The sequence below is a fragment of the Falco peregrinus genome, chromosome 3 (genome assembly GCF_023634155.1).
Source record: "Falco peregrinus isolate bFalPer1 chromosome 3, bFalPer1.pri, whole genome shotgun sequence".
In the NCBI taxonomy this organism is placed as follows: domain Eukaryota; kingdom Metazoa; phylum Chordata; class Aves; order Falconiformes; family Falconidae; genus Falco; species Falco peregrinus.
In genome coordinates, this window is record NC_073723.1 from 83328703 (window position 1) to 83354027 (window position 25325).

At 39.0% G+C, this 25325-nt stretch overlaps 1 protein-coding gene across 5 annotated transcripts in view; it reads right to left on the reverse strand.

The window, feature by feature from the left end:
* Window positions 1–244: 244 nt before the first annotated feature.
* SEMA5A (semaphorin 5A) overlaps window positions 245–25325 on the reverse strand; it is a 350500-nt gene continuing 325419 nt past the window's right edge. For all 5 annotated transcript variants that reach the window (XM_027789946.2, XM_055799844.1, XM_027789947.2 and 2 more), the window contains exons 19-23: window positions 15211–15381; window positions 9130–9285; window positions 6013–6060; window positions 3588–3799; window positions 245–2167 (exon numbers count right to left, since the gene is read on the reverse strand). In XM_027789946.2, coding sequence (XP_027645747.1) covers window positions 2048–2167; window positions 3588–3799; window positions 6013–6060; window positions 9130–9285; window positions 15211–15381 — 707 coding nt within the window. In that variant the 3' untranslated portion in view covers window positions 245–2047. The remainder of the gene's footprint in view (window positions 2168–3587; window positions 3800–6012; window positions 6061–9129; window positions 9286–15210; window positions 15382–25325) is intronic.

Below are 25325 nucleotides of genomic sequence, written 5' to 3' on the forward strand. Positions count from 1 at the left end.
CTTTCTTTTGACTGAGTTAGCAACAAGGGAGAACTGTTCAGCTGGAAAAAAATAGGCAGCTGATCTTAATTATTTTCATAAATGGTAAATGTGCGTTCATTTTACTGCACAGCTTTTCAAAGACCACTTGCTTTGCATTTTTTCATTGTACTACAGAACAGGATAGAAAAAGATAGGAAGCGTAGTAGTACATTGAGATCTATACCCATTCAAAGATGTTGCTCATTGCCATGATTAGATACGGTGTTTACCCTTGCTAATTGGCTGGACCACCAAAGCAGTGCTCAAATGCAGCCTCACGTGAGCGATGTTTCCTGGTATTTTTTGCTTTTCTTGTACATAGGTGTGAATCTTTACAATCTGTACATGTTTTTCTCTATTTGCCTATTATAGTGTGAACTAATGATCAAGGGCTCTAGCCACAGAATGGAAAGATTTCCAATCTGCTTCTCCTTGCATACCTTCCTGGTATTCTGGTGCAATAATCTATGCATCTAGCATGCTCAAAAAATCAAAAGCTCAATTCTTTAAGCCTTAATATACACTTTTAATTTTTTTTTCACAAGCTTCTGAGAATAGCAAATGCTGCCTTACTACTAAGTACTCTGGAAAATCTGATCCAAATCCCTGCCCTTTTCTTTTTAGTTATATATCTGGAATTTCAGATACAAAAATAACAGTCCTGAATGTGGGCGAAGACAGACAGAACAAAGAAAAAATGGTATAAAAATTCTTTGTGTTTCCTCACCTGCCACTACAAAAGAAATTAAAACTGATAACTTAAAACTCAAACAGTATTTTAAATATTTACATCAATGAAGTCCAACAAGATAATCACTTAAAACACCAGAAGAATGTTCCTCTAGGGGCTGACTAGCGTGGGTCAGACACTGCAGCAAGATGAGACAACGCTTTGCAAATACATCTGTGTTATCTGAGCCAGCTTTGTTTGTCAGACATGGGCATATAAAGCAAAAGCCAGAAAGAGAAAAGCAGAACTGTGATTATGCCTATGTACCCCCAGGAGCCTGAGATGGCACACAAAACACAGTGCAGTAGTATCTTTCTGTGACCAGCCTGACAGTGAGTGCTACAGCAGACGAGTGGGTTCCCACGCACACGTACCAAGTAGAGGAAGCCTGCGGGATGCCACGACTCATGCAATCCCACACGCTGCAGCAAGGCTGGTTTACTAACGGCGCACAGAAAAACCTTCCAGTGTGCCTCTCCCATCTGCCCTCCTCCCTTGGCCTCCCTGTGGGACATGCCCTTTCAGACCCTCCCAAAAATTAAACTGAACTAGGTGAAGGCTTTATGTGACAGGGCTTGGCTCGCGACTGAAAACCACTGACCCTGTAGCTTTCTGGGTTAATTACAAGATTGTATCTCTTGGTATGGCCTTAGTTGCTGTACTCTGAACAGCTGAACTGCAGCCAGAGTGATTTACAGCCTGGGAAGATCAGCCCTACAGAGTACAGAGCTGCCGCAGAGCATCACTAAACCACCATGTTCCTTCTCGTTGTTGCACCCACCACCCTGCGAGCTCTTTTTGGTGGTGTGAGGTTCAGGACACTGCACAGAGGGCTGCGTGGCAAACAGCAGAGCTCCCTTTACACAACACATGGAAATAAAAGACAATGCCTAAAAAGAAAATCAGATTTGTACTCCTGGCACAGGTTTAAGGGCTAACTTTTTCTTTTTTTTTTTTTAAAAAAAAAAAGCTCTGCAATTGCTTAGTCACTTGTTAGAAGAATCTGACTAGAAGTTTATGAAACTGAGCGAAGCGATGCAATTCTCATGAGTGGTCCAGCGACACCGAAGGGCTACAGCTGCACCCAACACTGAAGGCCAATGTTGCGCTCTGCAAAGAAAACATCATGTCACAAACAGGTGTTTTGGGCTTTTGGCAGCAATGGGACATTGATGGCTTGGATCGTGCTTGAAATGTCTCTGAACTTCATCTCTGAAGCCTCAATCACATGAGCAGTCAAGTAGCACAGGCCTTGGGGATGGGGAGTTACAGGAGGCCAGAAAATACACAAGCCCGTTAGTACTCATCATAATTATTGAAATCTGTAAAATAGGTATTAGAATAAGTCTTTGCAGTAAGATGTGGATTGAAGTACTTGTTTCTCTCCTCCAGGATCAGGTTGTTTTTGTTAAATGCCTGTGGGGAAGAAAAAAAGATATAAGAAAATGGGAAGGACAGAAGAAAGGTAGCCACTAAGTGCTCTTTCACCGAGACAATTTCTGTGGCAAATATCTGTGTATAGTCAGTCAAAAACACATTAAGAAATACCTGCACATTTACAAAAAATTACATTTGCGTGCATCTCCTTACATAATAATGTTAGTACAAAAAACAATGCAACTGAATAAAGTACAGCTGGGCACTTTCCCCCCAGTATAATAAAATTAATTTTATGATTAAAAATACTTTTTAATCATGCATATTCTGTTCTTCGTATTAGAATGATTCACTTCATTATCTTTTCACTGAATAAGAATTATTTTCCCCTACTGCATTAATTCCTTGATTTTCAAATGCAGTATGTATGAGAAAAGTCTGAAGGTCTTAAGTGTGTAAATCCTGCTTTTTTTAAAAAAAGTGATATGGGTATGCAGAGTAAGAATTTTCAAAAGGTTTTTTTACTTTCTGTATTTATCCAGAGAGATGATTAGTGGAATTTGCAAAAGCTTTAAATTAGGTACATATTCCACCACTGATTACACAATCTAAGCATTTCTTGCTGTTTTTTAATGAAATTCTTTAAAATGTCTTTAATTAGGAAGAAAAATGCAGAAATTAAAAACTGGATTATCCAGGTAGGATTTAAGAAAAATCCTCATTTACAAAAAGCTTTGCAGCTGCGTGAATAAACTGTGTAATCTGAAGATAGTGAACTAGGTATTTTCCCAGTGCTCATACTTCCTTATTTCATTCAGCCGATCTCAAAAAACAGAGCTGTTCTAAAAGGTCACATAAAGAAAATAGCTGTTTAGGAATAATGATCATATGATATAGATATCATGTCAGACTCTCAGCTATTGTAAATCTGTACTGCTCATTTACACAATATTTTGGGTATGAACACTAGCTGAGAGTCTGACCCAGAATATATTCACCAGATAAGTCTCCTGTATAAAGACACAGTGCAGGAAGATGAACAGTGCCCTTGACACCGTATCATTGCAGACAAAGGATTATCTTCAATGTATGTCATGATGATTGTTAACGGCCCTATTTACTTCTTGAACAAGACATTAGGAAACACAATTAGGAAAAAAACCCCAAAAACAGAAACAAAAAAACCCCAAAACTTGAGTGGTCTGGTTTTTTTTCCAGGAAAAGCTGCTGCTCCATAAATTATAGATACACACAAAATCTAACTTACTGGTCTGACATATGGAAAGGATGTGTAATTACAATACCTCCACTGAAATCTATTTTTATCATTAACAATCAACATAATTTGAGTCCAAATGCCACTGCAGAAACCTAGCAAGTAGAATTGTTTTGATACAGCAGAACTGTTGTCTAGGACCATATGTTTTGTGCATTATATAGCTCCCAACCCCCTTCTCACCTTGATGGCTTCTACAGAATCATATTTGTCCAGTTTGTTGATATGGTTGGTAATACTGGTATTTAGAGGAGCTGGTGACACTGGATGGATGACAGTTGCATCATGGGACTGTTGTTGATATCGTTGGCAATAAGTGTAAACAAGCAGGGTAAGAAGGCAACCAAGTATTGAGCTACTTAATCCCACTGCGATCATGTGAAACATGTTGAACTCTGCGGAGTGAAGAGCAGAAAACAATCTTATTTTTAAGGAAGAAACAACAAAAGCTTAACCTTGGGGGAAAATGTAGACAAGTGCTTGATTCAAAAAAGGATAAAGGAAAATTCATGTGCTTCCCAGAAACACCTCAGTTGCAATGGTTTATCTACACAGTAGCTAATGGATTGCATTTCCCTGAAGGAGTCATTGTAAGAATCTTACATACCCACACATCTCTGTAAGTATTAAGGCTGAGATTTTTGAAAGATGCTTAAACAACTTCAGAACCAAAATAACAAATGAATTAATTGCATTTCATATTTTTGAATAGTTCAGCATTTTTTTTCTTCATACTGTATAACAAAGCCTTGTTATATATACATTATGTAGATAATGTACATACACAGCTTTTTTTTCAATGAACTAGAGTATCACCTCCTATGTTGTTCTTCTAGCTCTTTCTCTTACACATAGTGACTTGTGGCAGAGCTAAAAAAAATCCTGATATCTTTGAATCAAAATCCTGATTTCCCTGAAATGTTTACCATTATCCCCTTTATTTGGTGCATGTCCCAGAAGCAGTGTCATACATTTTTTCCATCCCCTCATTTGATTCTTGCTGGGTCTCACTGTTTCTGTATCAGTAATACATGGCCAATTTGTTCCCTTTTCCAGCCTTTAGAATTTTTATATATATATATGTAAGAGGGGGGTGGTGGGGGGTGAAGAAGAAACGGTAGTGTTTTAGTGGGAAATGGGAAGGGGGTGGAGGGGTGGAAAGAGACTCCTTAAAGCTCAGTGTGCTTTTGACTATAGCAGCCAGCCAGTCCAGAGTCAACAGTTCAGAGCCCAGCACTCTCCTGTTTGCTCTGCCCTTTAAAGATGCTACAGGATCAGATGATGGGAAACTCTCTCCACATACACAAGGATTAAAACTGAGAGGAAGTTCATTGCTGTACGAAACTGTAGAAGGGAATCTAAAGCACAATCATCCACAGAGATCAGTTCAGATGTGGCACCAGTAGGATTAGCTCAAAAGAAACAAATTGCACTGCTTTTCATTGCAATTTCAAACTTTTTGATTAAGAAAGAAGTAGCAGTGGGTAGCTCATGTTGGAAACCTCATCTTAACATACTGAAAAATGAGGTTGCCTAAATGCACAAATGAAAGATTTTAAACTGAAAGACTGGCACTAGTCTGAAAAAAACATCTGTTAGACATTTTTCACTGTAATACAGGAAAATGGGTAAGGACATGGGTCTCATTTTTTGCAAATGCCTAAGGTAGGACCTTACTAGGACATGCCCGCTGGGTATTTAGAAACACAAACTATTATTTAGGTGACCAGGTCAACCGCTCCAATATATAAATTATCACTGAAATATCTTTCGACACCTTTACACAAGTTTCCCCGCTGTTGCAGAACTTAGCAAAATGTTTACAGAGTACCACTGCTAATTAGTAAAAAAATAAAATCACATTATCCTGGCTCCCATAACAAGTTAATGTGTGCACTAGAACACTTGCATAACCCCTGTGTTTTCATTGTCCCTTATTAGGTTAAAAATGCAGCTTATCTGTGCATGGAATAATACTAGAACCAGCCAGAGCTATTACCATGACGACACAGACACAGCTCAGCACAAGAAAATGGTCATTTTTTCCTTTTTCTTCTTCTTACTGTTTGGGCTTTATTTATTTATTTATTTCATTTTCTCTTTCAAGATTTGTTTTGCTAGCTTCAAGACTCTCTGGAATGGAACTTTTTTTGTTTTTTAAATTTTTTAGTCTTTTCTTTGACAGTGAAGCTGAAAACAAGTCCCAGATACTGTCAAGGCCAATAAGTGGGTTAGCAGGCTGCTTTCTGCTCTTTATTTGGAGTCCCGAAGAGGTTTGTGAAATTATTACCCTGAAAAAAAGTGGAGCAACTTTACAAATTTTGACCTACTGATATCTAGCTTGTAATAGGCATTTACTTTTGACTGAAAAAGAAGAAAATACCAACATCCAGTAATACATTTTCTTGTCTCAAAGGTCAGCAATGTCAGATGGATATTTAATAAGAAACCCTGTAGTAACTACATCTCTTTTTCTGTACAAGTGTAAATAATGAGAATATGGCATTTAGAAGGTAGAATAAAACGAGTGCAAAAGTTGAAAGCAAAGCAAAAAATGGGGTAATCAGTACTTCCACGTTTATTACACATCTAGAGCTGAAAAACTTACCGCCACATCGTTTTTCTTCTATGCTGCTGGATCGTGCCACTGAAATTTCTAGAAAATAAAAGAACCACTTATGCCAAGGAGAAAAAAATATTACAGACAACTACTAGTTAGATTAATACAATAAGGATTAAAAATTCATTCTACTACATTCACTCCAAATACAAAGTGAAAAAGATTTTGAATATGTGCTAGGATTAAGGAAAAGGTCCCATGACATCTTCAGGTTCCTTAGTTTCCCAAGCAAAAGCTGCAACATATTTTTAATTCTTGCCTCAAAACATCTCTGGAATTAAAAAGAAGTGAACATGAAAACATTCTTTGTGGAGTTTAAGCATGTTGAGAAAGTTGAGAAATCTTCTGAATAGTAAAATTAATGAGAGTTTAATTATTTTGTGTTCAAATGGGCTCATCACTTCTAGAAGTCATGTTTAGCACTAATGTGAAAAAAGGGAATTTACAAATCTTCAAAAAAGATGACTGCCAATTTCATGGGTCTCAGTTGTAAACTAATAAAATGAAATTCCATCCTGTATCCTCACCATTTTGACTTTGGAAACATTCTGAATAAATATTGAATAGAATCTGTTAGCAAGCAAGTTTTCCAAACATTACTTCAGGGCCATGGCTTCTGTGAAGGGAAGACCTGCCTTACAAACTTCCTGCACCTCTCTAAAAGGGTTAGTGATCATGTGGATATGGGTGGGGTAACCGAAACAGTCTACCTCCATTTCAAAAAAGCTTTTAAGTTCTTTGTCAAAGGCTTTCCAAGCTATAGATGAGATGAGGGAAAAGATAGAAACCAGGGTAGTACTATGGGCCCAGTTCTTACAACGAGGGAAGGTTACCACATCTGTATGGACCAAGACTCTTCAGCAGAGCCAGAAGAACAGGTGGTAGATGTGTTTTTTAAGTCTACTGATGATACAAAGTTAAGGTAGCTTAAGATAACTTAAATGTCCACAGCACGGATAAGGGCATGCTGTGAAGAGCTGCACAAGGGCCTTACAAAACCAGGCAATAAAATAACAAATGAAAAAGAATGTAGATCAGTCTAAAGCATACATACAGCCGAAAGCAATCTTAGCTTCACATATAAAATGATAGGCTGTGAGCTGAGTGAGACCAGGGGGTTATAACAAGTTGTTCCATGAAAACATCAGCTTAGTGTTCAGAAGCAATCAAAAAGGCAAACCAAATGCCAGGTACTACTAAGAAAGCAATAGTGAACAGGACTGGGTCTTGGCATTAGGGCACTTTACAAATCTATGTGTTGTCCACACCATGAACAATGTGTGCAGCTCTGTTTTTCCCATCTAAAGATGTCTCTGTTAGAACTAAAAAGATCAGAAAAGGGCAGCGATGATGGCCACAGGTATGCAATAGCATATGTATGACGAATTAACACAGTAAGCTCTCCACCACCAAAAGATGATCCACATGGAGCTACTGCTAAAGGAATTGCAATTTTTTATCTTTCTTCAGATGCTAAATCAATGCTATTTTCAGACTTGACAGAACAGGACTCTTACAGAGAGTTAAAGGCTGAGATGATACTTTGTCTGTTGAGACCATTAATTCACAATCCGAAAAAAAAAGTAGAAAAATTGTACCAGAAAACCATAAAGCTCTGCAAGGCAATGTTGGTAAGGACTAACTCTGGAAATGCAAAAGCAGCAATGATGAGCAATCATTTTTGCACTCTGCCAGAATCACTCTATATACTAAGTTCTGTAGGTGAACAGACCTAAGGTGAGCAGGAGGAGGAGGAGACAACATGAGGATGAACACGCCAGCACACTAGGTGAGGAAAGGAGGGAGATTAATTAGAAAAAGAAAGGGAAGGAGAGAGGGAACTCTGAGTTGGAGGACCTGGAAGAGTGAAAGCAAGCTGAGTAATCCCAGGAAAGCAAACTAGTTTGCCTAAGGTGAACATAATAATCATGACCTTATCTGCTGTGGTATGGGTAATCTGGGGAGGAGTGGCAAACAAACTAGAAGGATAAGAGAAGAGGTGGCTCATCTCAGATTCTGAAAATGCCTACTTTCTAAAACAAGATGTAGAGCTTCTATTGGATTAAGCAGAGGATTCACAGAATGTGAATGTTAATGGAGCTGCTTAAAAAGCCTAAGAAAAAGGGGAAAATACAATAAGGGAGGTTTTTCTGTCACACTGCTCACATTGGTTTTGGAGGAAAAAATAGTATTTAGGAGTTAAAGCATTATGCACCATTCATAAAAATTGTTTAAATTTGTTGATATCTTTGTTGATATTGCAATACATTGTACTGCATAGTCACAGAAAAAAAAAGTTGCTGCACTGAGTAAACAGAATTATATCTCAAATAATACATTAAAATGTAAATTTCTCTGTCTGTGAATAGACTGCTAGCATTTTTTTAATGTACACAGGCAGAAAGATGACTGTTACCAGCAATGCAATGTGGCCAGCCATACTGTGATGTGGATTTAAATGTCTGCTGTGGCTTAAAAAAAACCCCAACCAAACAAAAAAGACCCCTACAGTCAAGAGTTTTGACAAATGCTACAGAATAATACATGACATGACTATCCAACAGATACTTAGCAGTCATGGTTGACATAAGGACCTGAGGCACTGTTATTAGTATTTATCATTCGAAGCAGTTATTAATTTAAGGAACTCTGAGAAATTATTTCCAGATTAACCACCACAGCACCCCCTTTAGAATATGCAAACCACAAAACCTAGAGGAATGCTTCTCTCATAACCCTCAAGTCTCAAAAACACTTAAAGTAAAAAGCAAACTATTTCTCCTAGCTGTATGTAGTCATTCCTGCACCCTGCTACCCCGTAGGACAGGAGGGACCTGCAGAATGCTGTGACAGTGACTGACTAACCAAAGTGCCAGGTGGTGACAACAGGGACTGCTCGCAATCCGTGCCATGAGGCAGACTTTCATGAAGATACCAGATCTAGCAACATCAGCTCTGGAGCGTAGAGCAACCCACTTTGGCTGACAAAAGGCGAGTCCTGTTCCAGCTCTTGGCACTGCACAGTGCTGTCTGGATCACTACTACACCTCGCTCCTGAAACGTTGAACAATATCACTAATCCTTCAAGGAGCAGGCTGATCTCACCTGGTATGAAGTTGGAGTCCGAAGCACAGGCTCGGCTCTCTGTGGTGTTGCCCATGCACTGGCTGCCCACGGGAAACAAAATGATGCACTGACGAACGCGGAACTGGAAACCAGACGAGTCGCAGTCGGACCACTCGGACCACTCAGACCAGCTGTCTGCAACAGGCAGAGAGAGACACACGTGCAGATGCTGCAATTAAATGCTCCAAGTACACTGAGTGAGAGAGAAATAGCCTGTGTTTCTGAATTATGACAGAAGGCCTTATTCCCAGCTACCACCCACTAGTAGAGAACAGGTCTTTCATTATGATAAAATAAAGGTGGTTAAGCTTTGGGAAAAGTCTCTGAAATGTAGAGTGTGATTGTAAATTTATTACAGATGTATTATGGCTTTGGCTTCTGTCATGGCCTTTGTGTGTGCAAGTGAGAAGATGGAGCGATCCTGTGGTGGTGACTGAAAGAGCGCTGTGCAGTTCATTCCAGTCTAGGTAATTAGGGTGGACAGTAAGTGTCTTTTTTTTATGTACCTGACAAGTAGCACTGAGAGCTATAAAAGTATGTATCCCAGATCTGAATCAGAATGTTTATTTTTAGCTTTTTTTTTTAAATTTCAGATCCATTTCTCTGCTGTAGATAGAAGACATCTCATCAAGCATTCTCACTTTCTCTTCCCCACCCGGTTCATTACCACCTTCTGTTGTTTCTCTTTATTTCTTCCCCTGCCTATGCAGTTTTGATTAAGACATTTTTATTTCATGCCTGTGTGATCTCAGAATACTTCCCCTAAGTGAAGTGAATTGATCTTATTCCCATGAGGTGCTGTGAGTTTACTGAGCTCAACTTTCTTACAATTCAAGCACAAATGTTGCCTTCATAGAAGTCTTCTGAGTTTGGCAAATACAGTAAAGACAGAGATCAGTTACACTTTATTCTTTCTTCTGTCAGCTTTCCCAGTGACATAGGTTTCATGGTTTTGATATGGAATAAACAATCCTAATATCTCAAACCAAGTTTGTTTCTACTTCAAAATTTTAACTGATTTTATGCCAATATGAAGCAAATTTACAAATTTCATTTTGCTTCAAATAAAAAAAGTATTTGTTAACCTAATCTTGTTTCAAGTTAGACTGAAGAACATGAAAATTTGTGAATAATTTGGAAAATTCACGGAGCTTTTGTACACGTTTTCTGAATCAGGTGGAAAGTCAGGAAAATCTTACACTGTTTTGGGCTCTTTTCATTACCTTGTATAAATCCAGCATACAAGGTTCACATTCACTCATTACTTTCCCTTTGGTAATAAATGAAAACCACAAAAACTCTCAGTCATCTAAAATTTAACAGGGTCCAGCAGGAATATTTGAGATTGCAGTCTTGAAAAATGCCAAGAAAGAGATGCTTTCCATGACATCTGGATGAAAGTTGGACCTTCATTTCCTAATGAATAACATGGTAAAAAGAAATGTATGGAAGAGACTGACATAACTTTCGCACAGAAAATCTCAAGCAGTGGTCTTCGGACCATTTCAAGATAGCAGGAGAGTGCTGGTTAGACAGCAGCAATCCGTCCTAGCAGTCTGTGGTTCAGATGCACAATATTACTTTAAAAGTTTTTCATAAAATAGTTTTACTCAGCAGTTCAGGTAAGAACCTGAATATTGATATTTATGAACAATTCACAACTGTCTCGCTGGGGCCTCCTTTGAACAACAGGGAAAAGACCTTGACTCAAGCAGCTGATGTCAAACAGTAGGATCTTGTTATTGTGAGGAGCGAGAATACTCAGCTGTGTCCTTTGGTTCTTCTGCTTCCCAGGAGAGGTCCTGGAGTGCTTCATTTGCAGAGTGGGTAGTAGGAACATCAAGGCAGATGACAATGTAGTTGGATCTTAATTCAGGGGGGGAGGAGAGCTGAGGTGGGAGACACGCAAATGGGCAGGCTTCTTCCTGCTTATATAGCGTAGCACAACCAGGAGCTGCTGTTGTCACTGCCAGTGTCTGCTGAACCTAAGTAAACTAAGTACATGGATCCTTACATTAAATATTTACTACTAATAATGCTCATTAACATTTAAAGGAATGCTGCTCATTACATATCCTGGCCCAGTTCTCATCAGTGGCAGAGAGCATGCTTAAGCCAGAGCCAATACTCTCACCCAGTCCTGGTATAATTGGAATATAGGCAGCAGCTGCCAAAATGTTCGTGAGCATCCTAAATTCAGCTTGTTGGCTGGTGCATTCTGCACCTCTGTCTTTTGGCTCACCAGGTTCCCTGCTGAAGGGGCTACATCCTGTGATAAAATAGGAACCTCAGAGTATGCGTGGATCATGCTAGGTCACATGCTGGTGACTGGGCAAGGCTACTGTTTCAGCCTGCCACTTAGGGGTCCTATAAAAGACATTACGTGCATTAGGATCTTCCCACATGTGCAACACAGGGCATCTCCCTCCCATCGCGAGTCCCACAGTGCAGCCCAGGCACTACAGCACAAGTAGTCAGTGGGTCTGGTGCCATGCTGATCAGTTCCATCTGGCACACAGAATCACAGAAAAGGAGAGAGGAGAACTCAGTGACAGGTATGGACATCCCTGCAATGGTGGAACCTGGTACCAAACTTGTTTTGAGGAGTGCCACTGTTGGGAGCTCAGAAAGTCACACAGAAGCAAGGCACCCAAGCCTGACAGATGTATCATTTCAATCTGACAGATCTGCCCTTTGTGGAGCCACTATCTCTGCCATCACTGAGATGCTGAACCCATAGAATTTTGCATGTACTTCTACAGACTCCAGTTTTCCTGCCTCATCTGCTTGATTTCTTTATCTTCAAAGTAGCTGAGGCTCTCTTGCACCACAGGCATGCTCCTCTGAACTTGCTCTTCAATTCTTTGCAAAAGTAATGAGAATGGAAAAGAGAGGGTGGACTGGAAAGGTGATTATTCTGGAACTGCTTTTCACCTCTGACATGGCAGAGTCTTCCTACAGAGTCTTGGCTGGCCTTTGAAGCCAGGTTAAGTCCAAGGACTTCCTGAAAGATCCCTCAGTGAAGAAGGCATCTTAGAAAGATCAGGCCACCAGTCTGTAAGATTATGAATTTCTTTCATGCATAACAATACCATCATTTCTAAATGCTCAACTGCTTTATCCATTATTTGCATGTGTGAGCCAGCAATTCATGGACAGAATATATTTTTCCCTTTTACAGCAGCAGTAAATAGTCTAGGTATAAAATACTGTTTTATTCACTAGATTACAGACACCATTGCAACAGATTACACCTACTGATAAGTGGCCTATAAACCACTACGGATGAATAGTACAGCGCTTCCACTCATTAATGAGATTCCATTTGGATAAATTAAAAGAAGAAAACCACAAACACAGTGATATAGCTTTTAAAATGAAAGATGAGAAAAAACGATGTATTTTGCAGACACAAGTCTGTTACTTTCTTTTGTGCATACTTGCATATTTTCAGTGGGATTTGCCATTAACCCTCCATATTCTCAAGGAATCCTTAGCATCATGATTCCAGAAATCTTAGTTTTCTGCTACTTTTGTTTGGGAAAAAAAAAAAAAAAAAGTATGATTTCAAATGCCAAGGAATCTTTGCTCTTTTGACAAGTTAAACACTATAAATAATCTTCATCTTTACATATGTATTTCTGTGTTGGTTGGTTGTTCTTAGATTCTAAGTGTTACTAATATTCCCTTCCTATATTAAACATGTTACTCAAGCAATAAATGTCACCAATGGTACTTGCAGATGTGCACAAGGAAGAACCACTGGCCACATGATCCTCACCACAAGAAAATGGCTCTGCAGGGATGCAGAAGACTGTCCAAACTTGACATGTGTAGCACTGCAGTTATTTTTGTCCCATACCAATGTGAAATAAGAGCAGTAAAAAAAAAGTTTTGAAATTTACATCGTAAACATGAGGCACGGGCCATTCTCAGAGCTAGTTGATGATATGCTGTTTCAAAAACCTGTGGCAAACTTTCACTGAGATCAAAATATTAATAAAACATCAAATAACATGAGAAATAAACTTTGCCTTCTGCAATTTTATTGCTTTATAAAAGTTTTCACTTTCTTGAACCAAAATGAAACTAACCTCCTCCTCCTCCACCCCCAACCTACTCCAAAATTTGGGTAAAAAAGTAGGTTGTATTGGGTTTGCATGGCAATACTGGGGGGGGGGGGGGGGGGAGGGGGGCGCTACAGGGGTGGCTTCTATGAAAAGCTCCTAGAAGCTTTTCCCCCACCATGTCCAATAGAGCCAGTGCCAACTGGCTCCAGGATGGACCCACCACTGGCCAAGGCCAAGGCCATCAGCAATGGTGGTAGCGCATCTGGGATAATGTATTTAAGAAGGGTGTGTGTGTGTGTGTGTGTGTGTGTGTGTGTATATCTGGGATAATGTATTTAAGAAGGGTGTGTGTGTGTGTGTGTGGATGTGTGTGTGTGTACCAGCAGAACAGCAACTGCAGCCAGAGAGAGGAGTGCGAGTATGTGAGAGCAACAGCCCTGCAGACACCCAGGTCAGAGCAGAAGGAGGGCAGGAGGGGCTCCAGGCACCGGAGCAGAGATCCCCCTGCAGCCTGTGGTGAATACCATGGGAGGGGTGGGGGGAAGGTGTTTTTAAGATTTGGTTTTACTTCTCATTATCCCACTCTGATGTGATTGGTAATAAATTAATTTCTTCAAGCTGAGTCTGTTTTGCCCATGACAGTAATTGGTGAGTGATCTCTCCCTGTCCTTATTTAACCCATGAGCATTTTATTCGATTTTCTCTCCCCTGTCCAGCTGAGGAGGGGAGTGACGAAGCAGCTTTGGTGGGCACCTGCCATTTCTAGAAAAATGGTGGTAGAAAATAAATGTGCAACTAAAGAAAGAGCTACAACACTAGTGCAATGAACACTCCAGTTCTGACCTTTTAAAGATGCCTTAAGGAGTCCAAGGCAGCTATGTAACTTCTCTATATAAATATACACTATTTGTCTTGAAAAATCAAATCAACTGATTTCTATGTTTGTTTGGTTTTTTTAAACACAATACAGTGTCGCAACTCCTTTAATTTTGACAGAGTAGGTACTTTTAGTCTGCTGCAAGACATGCAATGCCTAGAAAAAGAAATTAACTTAAATTGTAGTTCAGCACAGGTAATAGGATCCATAAATTCACACTCGTGGGGCTTGTGTCTTCATGTGCACAGCCTCATCATATGAGCAGAAAACTTCTACTTTGAAGTCTAAGAGCTCTCAATGAAGCAAGTAAAACAATGTGGCATCAAAGCTGCTTATTTATTTTGCTGTTGCCTGTAATCTGTTAATCAGCAATAAATGAAACTAATTTTCCCACTGCCTTTTCACTAACGATTTTATCTAGTTTTGTATGGTCTTACTCTTTACTTCTTACTTAATTTTCAGGAAAAGTACTAGTTTCCTTTAATATGGGTCAAAAGACTGAGTCAAAGTTACAAAAATCATGATCCACAGTATCCTACAACTAGCAGAAGTACTGAGATATTTCATTTATGAAGTACTACACAGTCGTTTAAAAGTTGAAGTCTCTGCTCCTTATCAGCTGAAGTTGAAGGTGGTATTTTACAAAGAACATTAGGGTTTGCTCTGTGTTTTATAAGAAAACAGGGCAAACTATCTACTTTAAGGACCTTGTGATAAAACATATTAATATTGTTGAATATTAACCTCAGCAATTTGCTTGCTGTGAATGTTTAGTGTTATAACAAATGCACTTCTTTGTGATACTGTTATTCTAAGTCTTCCAGGCCATTTGCATGATCCGCTTCAAATATTATACAATTTTTGTTTGTCTAGACTGGAACCTGCTAACTTTGATTTTTAAAGGCGAAGGGAGGAGATGGTGTCCTGTAGGCTATATACTGCTGTTGCTTGATTTACTGTGTTTGTAGCATGTAAGAGCTGACTGTGCACTTAATATGGGAGAGAAGTTATTTGCTACTAAATAATAGATCAAGGAGTGTTATGTTGCCTAACTGCTAATGCCTTATTCTGTGGCACACAACCAACCAAGCTGCATGGGCTCATTTGCCGTACCTGGACACGGCTGTGTGTTGCAGAGTGCTTCTTCAGTGTGCAGTCCAAGGCAAATATCTCCTCCATATGCTGGTGCTGGGTTTGTGCAGGAGCGGGTTCTCATGTAATGTCCTCCTCCACAAGTTGCTGAACACTTTGACCAGGATGACCAACAAGACCAGCCTCCATCCACTGAAAAGACACAAAATACCATATTGTTCCAAGTTAATGCATGATGTGACACAAGCCAGCCCATCTTTCTCATATTCTGTGGATCTAATTCATGGCCTACTGAAATTATTGGACATTATTAAGTGCCACTGAACATAGGCCCACACATTTTATCTTACCACAATGCAATTTAATTTACATATTTTGAAAGCCCCTGGTATACTGGGCAGTCTAACAAAGTTACTCATCCATATATGACATTTTTGGTGGGTACCATAACCGCTTTAAGGCCAAAATTCTTTTCTCACTTGTGAGGAAATAAAATACCAAAGCTTATTTAGTAGAAGTATCATAAGCTTAAAGTATTTTTTTTTTCAGAAATTAAAACTTAGCCCAATAATATCAACAGAGAGACTGAGGAATCCAGATTTTATTTTGCAAGCCAGGTGAGATTGCTTTAACCCTACAACCCATTTCAACTGATCTAACACAGTTGTAGGGTTTGATGGGCCAATACAATGTTACAAACATAACGCAGCTCTTGCCTAGATGCCAGTAGCAGAACAATGGCAGTAGTTCAGAAAAGCAACAGTGAATGATGAACAGGAGTTGACAAAGTTTCAAACACAGGTTGCTGAAGAATAAATATCAGGGGTTTTCCCCCCACTAGTATTTACTGATTCAAGTATGTCAGACTTCTCCAGTCTGAGTTTTCGCAAGGTTCCTCTGAAATGGAGGCTGGATTTCACAGGAGGCCCATTTTTCAGACAGCTTTCAACACATGGCCATTAGACAGGTTTCTAATGAATGTTCACCTTGTTGCCTGCACCAGACTGGCAGCCTCTGTTCTTAAAGCTACTGCTCCAGGATGTATTTCTGGCATTTATGGCCATACTGCAGCCCATCTGCCAAAGGTTTCCTATCTGCAGCCACATGACAAAGTCAGCTGTACTTCTCCCAGGGACAGCATTCACTCTGCAGAGAATGTCAATATTTTGTTCATTTCACTTTCTTTTTTTTCTGTTTTTGTTGGTTTTGTTGGTTTTGGTTTTGTTGGGGAGAAGTACAAAAACCTAACCTTTTAAAATTTTCACATCCTACAAAAAAAGAACTTTTCAAACCTCTAAAGTGTTATCACTTGCTTTCTTAAGTAAGGAAATGACTTAACATGTCTGCAACTGATTACAAGAAATAGTGTGTAATTCAACCGACATTAATAGATGACACCCTAAGTAAAATAAATGGAATGTGCCAGTAAAGTTTTGTTTTACGACAGAACCCTAAACTGAGCAGGAGTTTTGCCTTTTTTCCCCCATCACTCACAGGAGCAGTAGGTGTTTTGCTGCACAAGCAGAAACTCATTATTGCCTATTTTTAAAAATACTAGGTAAGTACACATTTTCTGTACACAATTTTAACTGTGCATTCAAGACATTCCTTGTAAGACTTCATAGTTTTTGAAACAACTGATTGTCATTGAAGTCTCTAAAACATTAATCCAGCATTTCAAAATAACTCCTTTTGATCCTTTATGTTCAATGAATCAAAAAGCCTTTCAAGGCATAAACTAGTTTCCACTGGTTTATTGAAATGCTATTCCATAATTTTCTCTTACTAAAAAAAAGGAGGTTCCAAATCTGAAAAAAAATAACTTACAATGAAAATACCTGTGCACTACTTGCATTTAAATCCTCTTCTAGATAGAGATGCAGAACACTTAAAAACATAATAATTTTGTTTTGGTAGCATTGTATATCAAAAATGCACTTGGTGAGTTGAGTAGAAAGTTTTCTATGCAAAGGCTGCAACAGTGAGAAAATGAGCTAGGAGAATGTAGTTATTTTGGTATTAAAACCTATATGTGCATTTTTTAATGTAATTTCAGATACAGCATACCCTCAGATTCTCAACTGCTACTCAGACAGGTAATTCACTAGTGAATACATAAGGCTGTTATACTAATCCTGTAAATGACGTTGTTAAATATATAACATTTTATTCTCTGTACTGTTTGCAACATTTGTAACCTATAAATGAAGAAAGCATGGAGTTGGCACTTCCTTGCTAAGAAAAATAGTTGTAAGAACTTTTTCAAGTAATGTATCTGGCCTCTGAATAGCCTGATTGGACAGACAGGATTCAAGGAATCTGGTACTATATTCCAAGTATGTAATTTAAATAAATTATTTCCATTAATAAGGAATTCAATGATTGCTACATATTTTCCAAAATATATTTATCGGCCAAACCATCTAGCTATACAGACGTATGACAGAGTTTTATACCACCTATGATAAATAAATACTGCATCTTGGTAGAGTGCTTGACTTGTTCCCTTATTCATCTAGTCACTGGAGAACAAATACGTGTTTTTGCTTGAGATAACTCTGTTAATGTGGTATTATGCAAGCTCATATCTTATAAAGCCACAGGTTATTTGTCTTCAGTGCAGGTGAAATATACTGTGCAATTTTATAACGATTTCCAGATATGGCATCTTTTATTCAGAACTTGCCTTTTGTATTTATTTTTAAATTATGTCAAATAAAAACAGAAGCTATTACCTAAGCTATTAATTTCATGTGATATTAAGGCTTTACCTTTCCAGACACACTCCCTTTTATCTTTTTTATTTCAAATGATTTTTGACTAGCTCAAATGAATAACCAGAGGCGATTCCTGCGGCAGCGTATAGACCTCCACAAAACAGAATGACAGCCTGGGATTGCCTAGGTGGAAGACAAACTATCTGCAGACTACCTGTGGCTTATTCACTGTAACGGAGACAGTGACCCCCAACATTTTCTACTTATTTTTCAATGGACCAGAGTGGGAATTACAAATGCACATGCACTTGAAACTGCCATCTGCCACCTATCTAGAGGTGGCTGAGAGCACAGAGTCCGACGCAACATGCAGGAATGTTGCTATGTTCCACAAGTGCATTGATCATGCCTGTGCTATGAGACTTTGGATGTAAAGGGAGAAGTGGGTCTGGGGAAGATGGGAAAGGACAGACATAATACAATAGACAATGTTAGATTTGATCATGATTGAGCTGAACTGTGTAATTATAACTGGTTCTTTTAGCAACTGTTTACTGACAGGCTGCCATCCTAAACCTTTAGGTCGTTCAAGGACTATCATAACTACCTCTTTTATTTGTCCCCAGAAGTTTTCCTTCTCAGCAACAGAGGATGATAAAGCATCACCCTGGTTAAATAAGATCAAAGGAGTGGGTATTTACTGCTTGAGTTTTTACAAGACCTAAATAGAGCTCTGCGGTTTCTTTCATCTTTCTTTAAAGTTGCTTAGCAACGCAGCACCATCTGGGTTTTGTTGTTTGTTATTTTGTTGTTTTGGGTTTTTTCTTTTCTTTCTTTTTTCCTTTTGTCATGGAGTCCTTAATGTTATTTCTGCTTCTAATAGGAGGAAAAAATACACAGCTGCAAGGGAAGTTCCAGTCACTACAGTTTCTTTACATGTTTCGTAGAGCTATTGGACAAAACAAAGTCGTTAAAGCAGTTCCACAATGAAAGATACAAAAAGTCTTTATGTTTCCTGACAATTACTGAGGTTGGTCCCTTTTGGAAGAGGACACCCTTCAGCTAACAGGGTGCACTCAAACAATGCTCTTTCCTTTATAGTAAAGCAAACAACTTTTTGCCTACTGGCTGTTGTTGTGGTTAATGAATATTTCTTCACTATAATGAAAAAAAAAACCAAAACCAAAAACATAGGGAAGAGGATGTACCAGGGAGAAACAGTGTACAGAAATGGGATCTCCTGGGGACCTGGCAAAACATCCACACTAGTGGAGAATTTCCAGGAGACAATTAAGTAAACTGGATACCCTGCTATGCACTTTGGGTTTTACAAGGAAGTGGAAGGAAGCGTGGGCAGACACACTGACCTCACGTGCTTTCATGAGAACACAGATAGGATTGCAGCCTCTTTCATATACTGCCTGGTCTCATTTCAAATTTAAACAACCAAAAAAAAAAAGAAAATCTTTGTATTTTTCTGGAGTATGCCTTTAGGTTTGTAACTTTTCTTGTTCATCTTTTTGAAAGTGTAGCAAAAGAGAATAAAAAATGCTGAGAGATCAGTCTTTTCTATATGCATGAAGGAGTACAAACAGTGCAGCAGCAGTGCTTTCCACCCACAGAAATGCAGATGGTGTGCTTCCCAGTGGTTGAGTAAATGTTAAATCCGGGAGCACTGGGTGTTGGGCAGCCTACAGACCCAAGAGAGTACTGCTCTCTTCCAGACACCTGGGGATCATCCCATTTCACATCACTTAGCCTACTGTTTTTTCATAATCCTGTGGGATATTGCTGCATGTTTCAGTGTGGGAAAGAGCAATTTTTCTTCATAGCTGGCAAAGGCAAAGTCTTGTTTCTGTGATGCTACAGATACCTCTTACTTATAAAAGCAAGCTGGATGAAGCAAATGCTCAACATAGTACAGTGCAGAAACACAGAAGGCAAATGAATGCTTCTAAGGAAAATACAAGAAAATCTCAGGATCAACCCAGGTTTAAATCTGTAACTGAGCCTATATATGCTAGAAGAGCAAGAGTTGCTTCCAAAGGGCAGTTCAGCCCTGTCCTCACTGGCTACAGAAGCAGCCTAGAGAGATCAATGCATGTGGAGAGATGGGCTTCAGCAGCCTCAGAGACAAGCTTTATTGGATCAGTGATTTCCCACCCCCGTTTTAGGAAGTTACTTTAGCGTAAATTTTGTCCATTCCTTTAAATATATTTTTTCTTGTGGCCAAGTATGACTGCAAGGGGGAAAAAAAAAAACCAAAACCAAAACCAAACGAGAAAAAAAAAAAAAACAATAATGAAGGAAAAAAACCCCAAACAAACAGCAATAACTGGCTTTAGGGGATACATAAATAACTTAAACAGTCTTTCAGGGACTTTTATATATTTGAAATTCTTTATTGCTGTTAGCACATTTAGTGATATGTATTAATTTATTCAGTTCTTCTCAGCCAAAATGTAGTAACTAAACTAAAGTAAAACTACTATAATAAAAATCTGAAACCAGTAAAATCCCAAAATGCTGTCATGAAGAATCATAATTTCAAATCTAAGAGAGAGCAACTGTCCTTTCCCTCTGGATCCACCACTATGCTCTGAGAAGACGGAACAGGAACTCCTGTAGCTCATGCTACTAATTTAGACACATTGGCCAAGTGTCCCTATGTGCAAAAGAATAAAAAAGAAGGCAACAAGAAACAAAATGAAACAAAATTGAAGAAAAAGTTGTGTTTTCCTACAGTAATGACTGATGAGATGTGTAAGATTGAGAACTAGGGCAGAATTCCTTACACTTGGTTATTATTATTTTCAAGCAAACAAATATTTTCATTAGTAAATTCCTGCAATTTTTGTAAATTTGCAGAACTTACCATTCAAACAATGCCTCTCTTTATCTTTTTCTCTTCATAATATAAATATCTCGCAACCCCCCAAGGATAACAAAACCCCAATATGTCTAATTATAGATTCCTTTCTTTTCATATTAACCATATATTAGTAACTCAAAGAAAAGAGAAATGTCAGTGAGTATTCACAGACCCTTCCCATAGTTATTGAGGCTGTTCAGTGTTTGCCAGCTCAACTCTATTCACCACATCTCTGAGCCATAAAAAAGCAGCTGAGGCGCAGGGCCAAAGCATAATTTGCTAGTGCAAGACAATAGTACAAAATCTCCTGTCAAAGCAGTTTGGCTACAGGGAAACAGAGTACTGGCAACAGGCCTTACCCTACACTGACTCAAACTATTTCTGCAGATTATTTGGGAGAGTGCTAGCTAGTCAATGGCAAAATTGTATGCGGGATCATCCTAAAACTTGTACAATACAGACAAATCACATTCCCGGGCCTGGGTACAACCCCTGGCAATTTTTTGGCACTGTCCAATTTACTATCATATATTCAGCCTTCAAACACTATGAATGAAAAGTAATCTGCCCAGTTACTGCTATCAATCCACATGTCTGTGGACCATTTACTTTGCCACAAGCTGTGGGAAAAATTTATTTCTCTCTCTCCTGCAGGATCAAGAAAGATTTAAGAGTAGCTGTTGAAGGCAGGTTCTAGATGGCTTGTCTTTTTTTTTGAAGTTCTGAGATCCTGCAGCACATTTAAGCATAAATTACTGGCTATCAATACATTAATAAGTATATATAAAATGATGCTGCAAGACACTTAACCAGCCAATAGAGCCTTGTAAACTCAGTGATTGCTCCATGGGCTTTTTCATTGTGTCAATCCTTCAGAGCACTTAGCATCTTCCAGGATGACCCTGAGCCCAGATTAATTGATTTAGAAGCCTAAAATCATATTGACTTTCAGCATGACTTCAGCACTGCTCAGCATATTTCCCCATCACTCATCTTTTTCAGCAGTTTACACCATAAGGTTTTGATCCTGTCTGCAATACGCAGAACAGGGAGCCAAGCAGAACCTGAACCTGCACTAGCAGGAAGGCTTTCTCTATGGCTGTCATCTCACCCCTTCCTACTAACCAGGGTATTTCTGAAAGGCTAATGACTGGACTGTAATGAAATGGTGCAGTTCCAACAAGGAGCAGGTGAAACTGTCCTTACCCTTAAGAGTGCTCAGGTAAATCTTAGAAAGCATCAAATTCTTTTTTTTGTTGCATTTTTATTTCTAGTACTAAGTCCATTGCTTTCAGGTCAAGGCCAAAACAAAATCTCCTCACAGTCCTTAGCCTTTCTGTCCGCACCTCACTTTCTTACACAGGCAAGAACGAACTACGCAGTCCCTGCTTTTCTGTTTGATGCTGACAGTGGCAAGAAGGGTCTGACGTCTGCTTCTGTCTACTCAGTCCCTGAAACTCTATCCACAGCCTAGTCTATGTGAGGAGGGTATAGTCCTTACCATGATGATGGGCACCTACCAGCCTCTCACAAACACCTGCAAGGGCTGTGTGATCCTAACAGGGACATTTTAGAAATTCACTTGGATAGCTAGGGTAGGAATGACTTTATATAGCTGTCCTAAATATAAGCACCCAAGAAATGAAGCCTGGTCCCTAGCACAGTGGTTAACAAGGAGGCTGGAAAGTGATCCACTCACACTTTCTTTTACTGGCTTTTACCCTCCCTGCTGTGGGGTCTGCCAGGTTGTGTATGCATGAGCCTGGACCAAAGACTCTTTACCCATGCACTGTTTATGTCTCCCCTGTCTCGATGAGGTCTCTGAGTGTCAACCTAATAGATGCTCATGTTTACCCAACAATTTAACTTTCAGCAACTTTCATTAAAAATTGAGAGAATTCAATTTCATCAGTATGCTTCTCTAATAAAAACTTATTCCCTTTCTACAAATTTATAATCAGGTCTAATTTATGGATAAGCCTTATTCCACAATCACTTTTTACTCTCCCATGTGTTGAAGAAAAAAAATAATCAATTGCATCTACCGCTTGCAATGTTTTCCCTTCAGATTTAACTGAGATCTGACTTAGCCCCTTACATTTCTTATTAATTACTGGCAAACAGTAGTTCTGTAGCTGAGGAACTTCATGATTCCTCACAGGCTATCAGACATCTAAATTCAAGCTCTACATCTTTATTCAAATTTGCTTTGCACTAAAAAGAGAAATGAAACTTTTCTGTGAAAAAAGTTATTAGATCTATTAGGACACCCCTTCTTGCTTCTGTAAGGCCCACCACACTTTATGGCAGCTGATCTTTAAAAATATTTTCAAAATCAGAGACAGCAGAAGAATGAATAATTTCTTTACAAAGCACAATTTCAAGTTCTGCCTTACAACTTCAAGTGGTTTAGTTTTGGGTATTGGCTATCTCATAGACAACAAGGGCCTCTACATCAAATTTATGTTTGCATAACTGTGTTTTCCTGGTTGGAACAACTTCCTTCAGAAAATATGTGTACTAGCCACAGAGCTAATTGAAAGTACCACTTCTGAAAACCTTTCACTTATTTTAACTTCGAAAAAATCCAACAAAATTCAAGACAGCATTTAATTTAATAATCAACAGCAAGGGATGAACAACAAACCCAGTCCTGTTTTATGGATAGTCTGGGCCCATTTAATGAATATACTTCAGTTACTGCAGTGCGGTAATACAATTGGGTATCTTAAAGCTTGTGAGCAGAGCTGTAGCTATTACCACATCACCCACATGCTTCAAAGGAAGTGTCTCATGGAGGGCTTCCCTTTGCAAGGGAAGAAGGAACTGATGAGGAGGTGCTATGTTCTATCTTGCTTCACCTACTGCATGTATCCCTGGAGAAGCTTCCACGTGTTAGTACAATGGCCTCCTAAATCTTTGACCTAATGCATTACTGTCAACATCCAACATTTTTCACAGATGAACAGTGCAGTCACATGAAACAGAATTTTTTATAATTTTATTATTTAAGAAAAGCAAGGAATTATGATTGCAGTTCAGGTACTAAATAATTAGAGCATCTACTAATGCTGTGCAAATCTGGAGAATATTTGGGCCACAATTTTATAATTCTCTGCCAGCTGTTGGTTCTCTGCTGGCTGATTCCCTTCCACCTCTCACCTCTCTCACACACTGCCTGATATAGAAAACATGGCCACCCTTCACTGACCATGCCTCTAAGCTCAGAGAGAAGCATATAATCTCTTCCCTTGATCAACTCAGATGATTACACTGCCAGATAGAAAAGCTACCAATTGAGCATCTAAAGCTGCTTTCCTCCTCCTTGGAGACAGCAAGAAAATTTCACCAGGAAGCGCTGGCCTGTTGTGCACAGGTGCTTCTTTCAGAACCTTGATGTCTCAGTGGACATTCACCCAGATTGAAGCAGGATACCCAACAGAAATTCCCTTGATGTGGCCCACCAGCAGGAGAGCTGGAGGCTCATACGCCTCAGGGCACTGCCTGAGGCATCCAAATTGCCAAGCAATCCTGCTGCTCCTGTTAGCCATGAAACTGCAGAAAAGTTCACTTTCACTGAACAGCCAGAATGCTCACAGAGCTGCTGGATTTGTTGTATATCTGCCAAAGTACATTACTTAGGTTAAATTCAAGATGGAAGCATGTTTTTCAAGAAACTGTGTGCTTCTGAAAGGGAAGCCCTATCTTTGGCACCAATCTACTGCTTCAATTCTGATGCATAGTATGGACAGTGACTGTCCAGGCTTAGGGAAGCACTGCAATTATAAAGTGGACAAAATAGTCATATTAGAAAAGTATATCTCTCATATAGGTAACACAGTTTTAACTTGTAACCACATAGAGATAGATAGATAAATACACACCCTTCAGGTCCATACTTGAATAAATGCCAAAATCTCCAAGACTTCAATAACCAAATACGCAGCACTGTTACACATAAAGATGTATGAAAGCTTATTTCTAAATTTACTTGTTGATACCAGAAAGAAGTCTCTCAGTCATTATCCTTCTTCCTCTCTATTGTTTCTTCCCTCCTATTCCAATTGCACTTTATTTTCTTCATGTGTTCTCCTGCATCCTTCCTCTTTCTTTTTCCATAAAGCCTCTACAATGCTCAAATGCCTTTGAATTTGGATGTCTGTTTTATGAAGGGTGAGAGGTGACTGAAACCAAGATTTTTTTTTTTCCCCAAATATCTAAGACACAAAAATGATTTATAACCCAAAAGGCTTTCTTGAAAACATATATTCTACTTTAAATCCTTTTCATAGAATTATAAAACAACTTCCAATGAAGCAGAAGCTCAAGATTCCAAGAACAATCTTTATGGCCTACTTGAGTTACCACCTAGTTTGGTGATAGGTCTTGAACATTATTTGCTGGAGGCCCTACCCTCATACAGTAACACTGATTTAATGCCAGCAATCACTGCGATAAAAATGATATTTTCAGTTTAAATAAAGACTAGGCGAGATTTCTCATGTCTTGCCAGATTTATTATGTCTTTTTTCTCTTATAAGTTTACT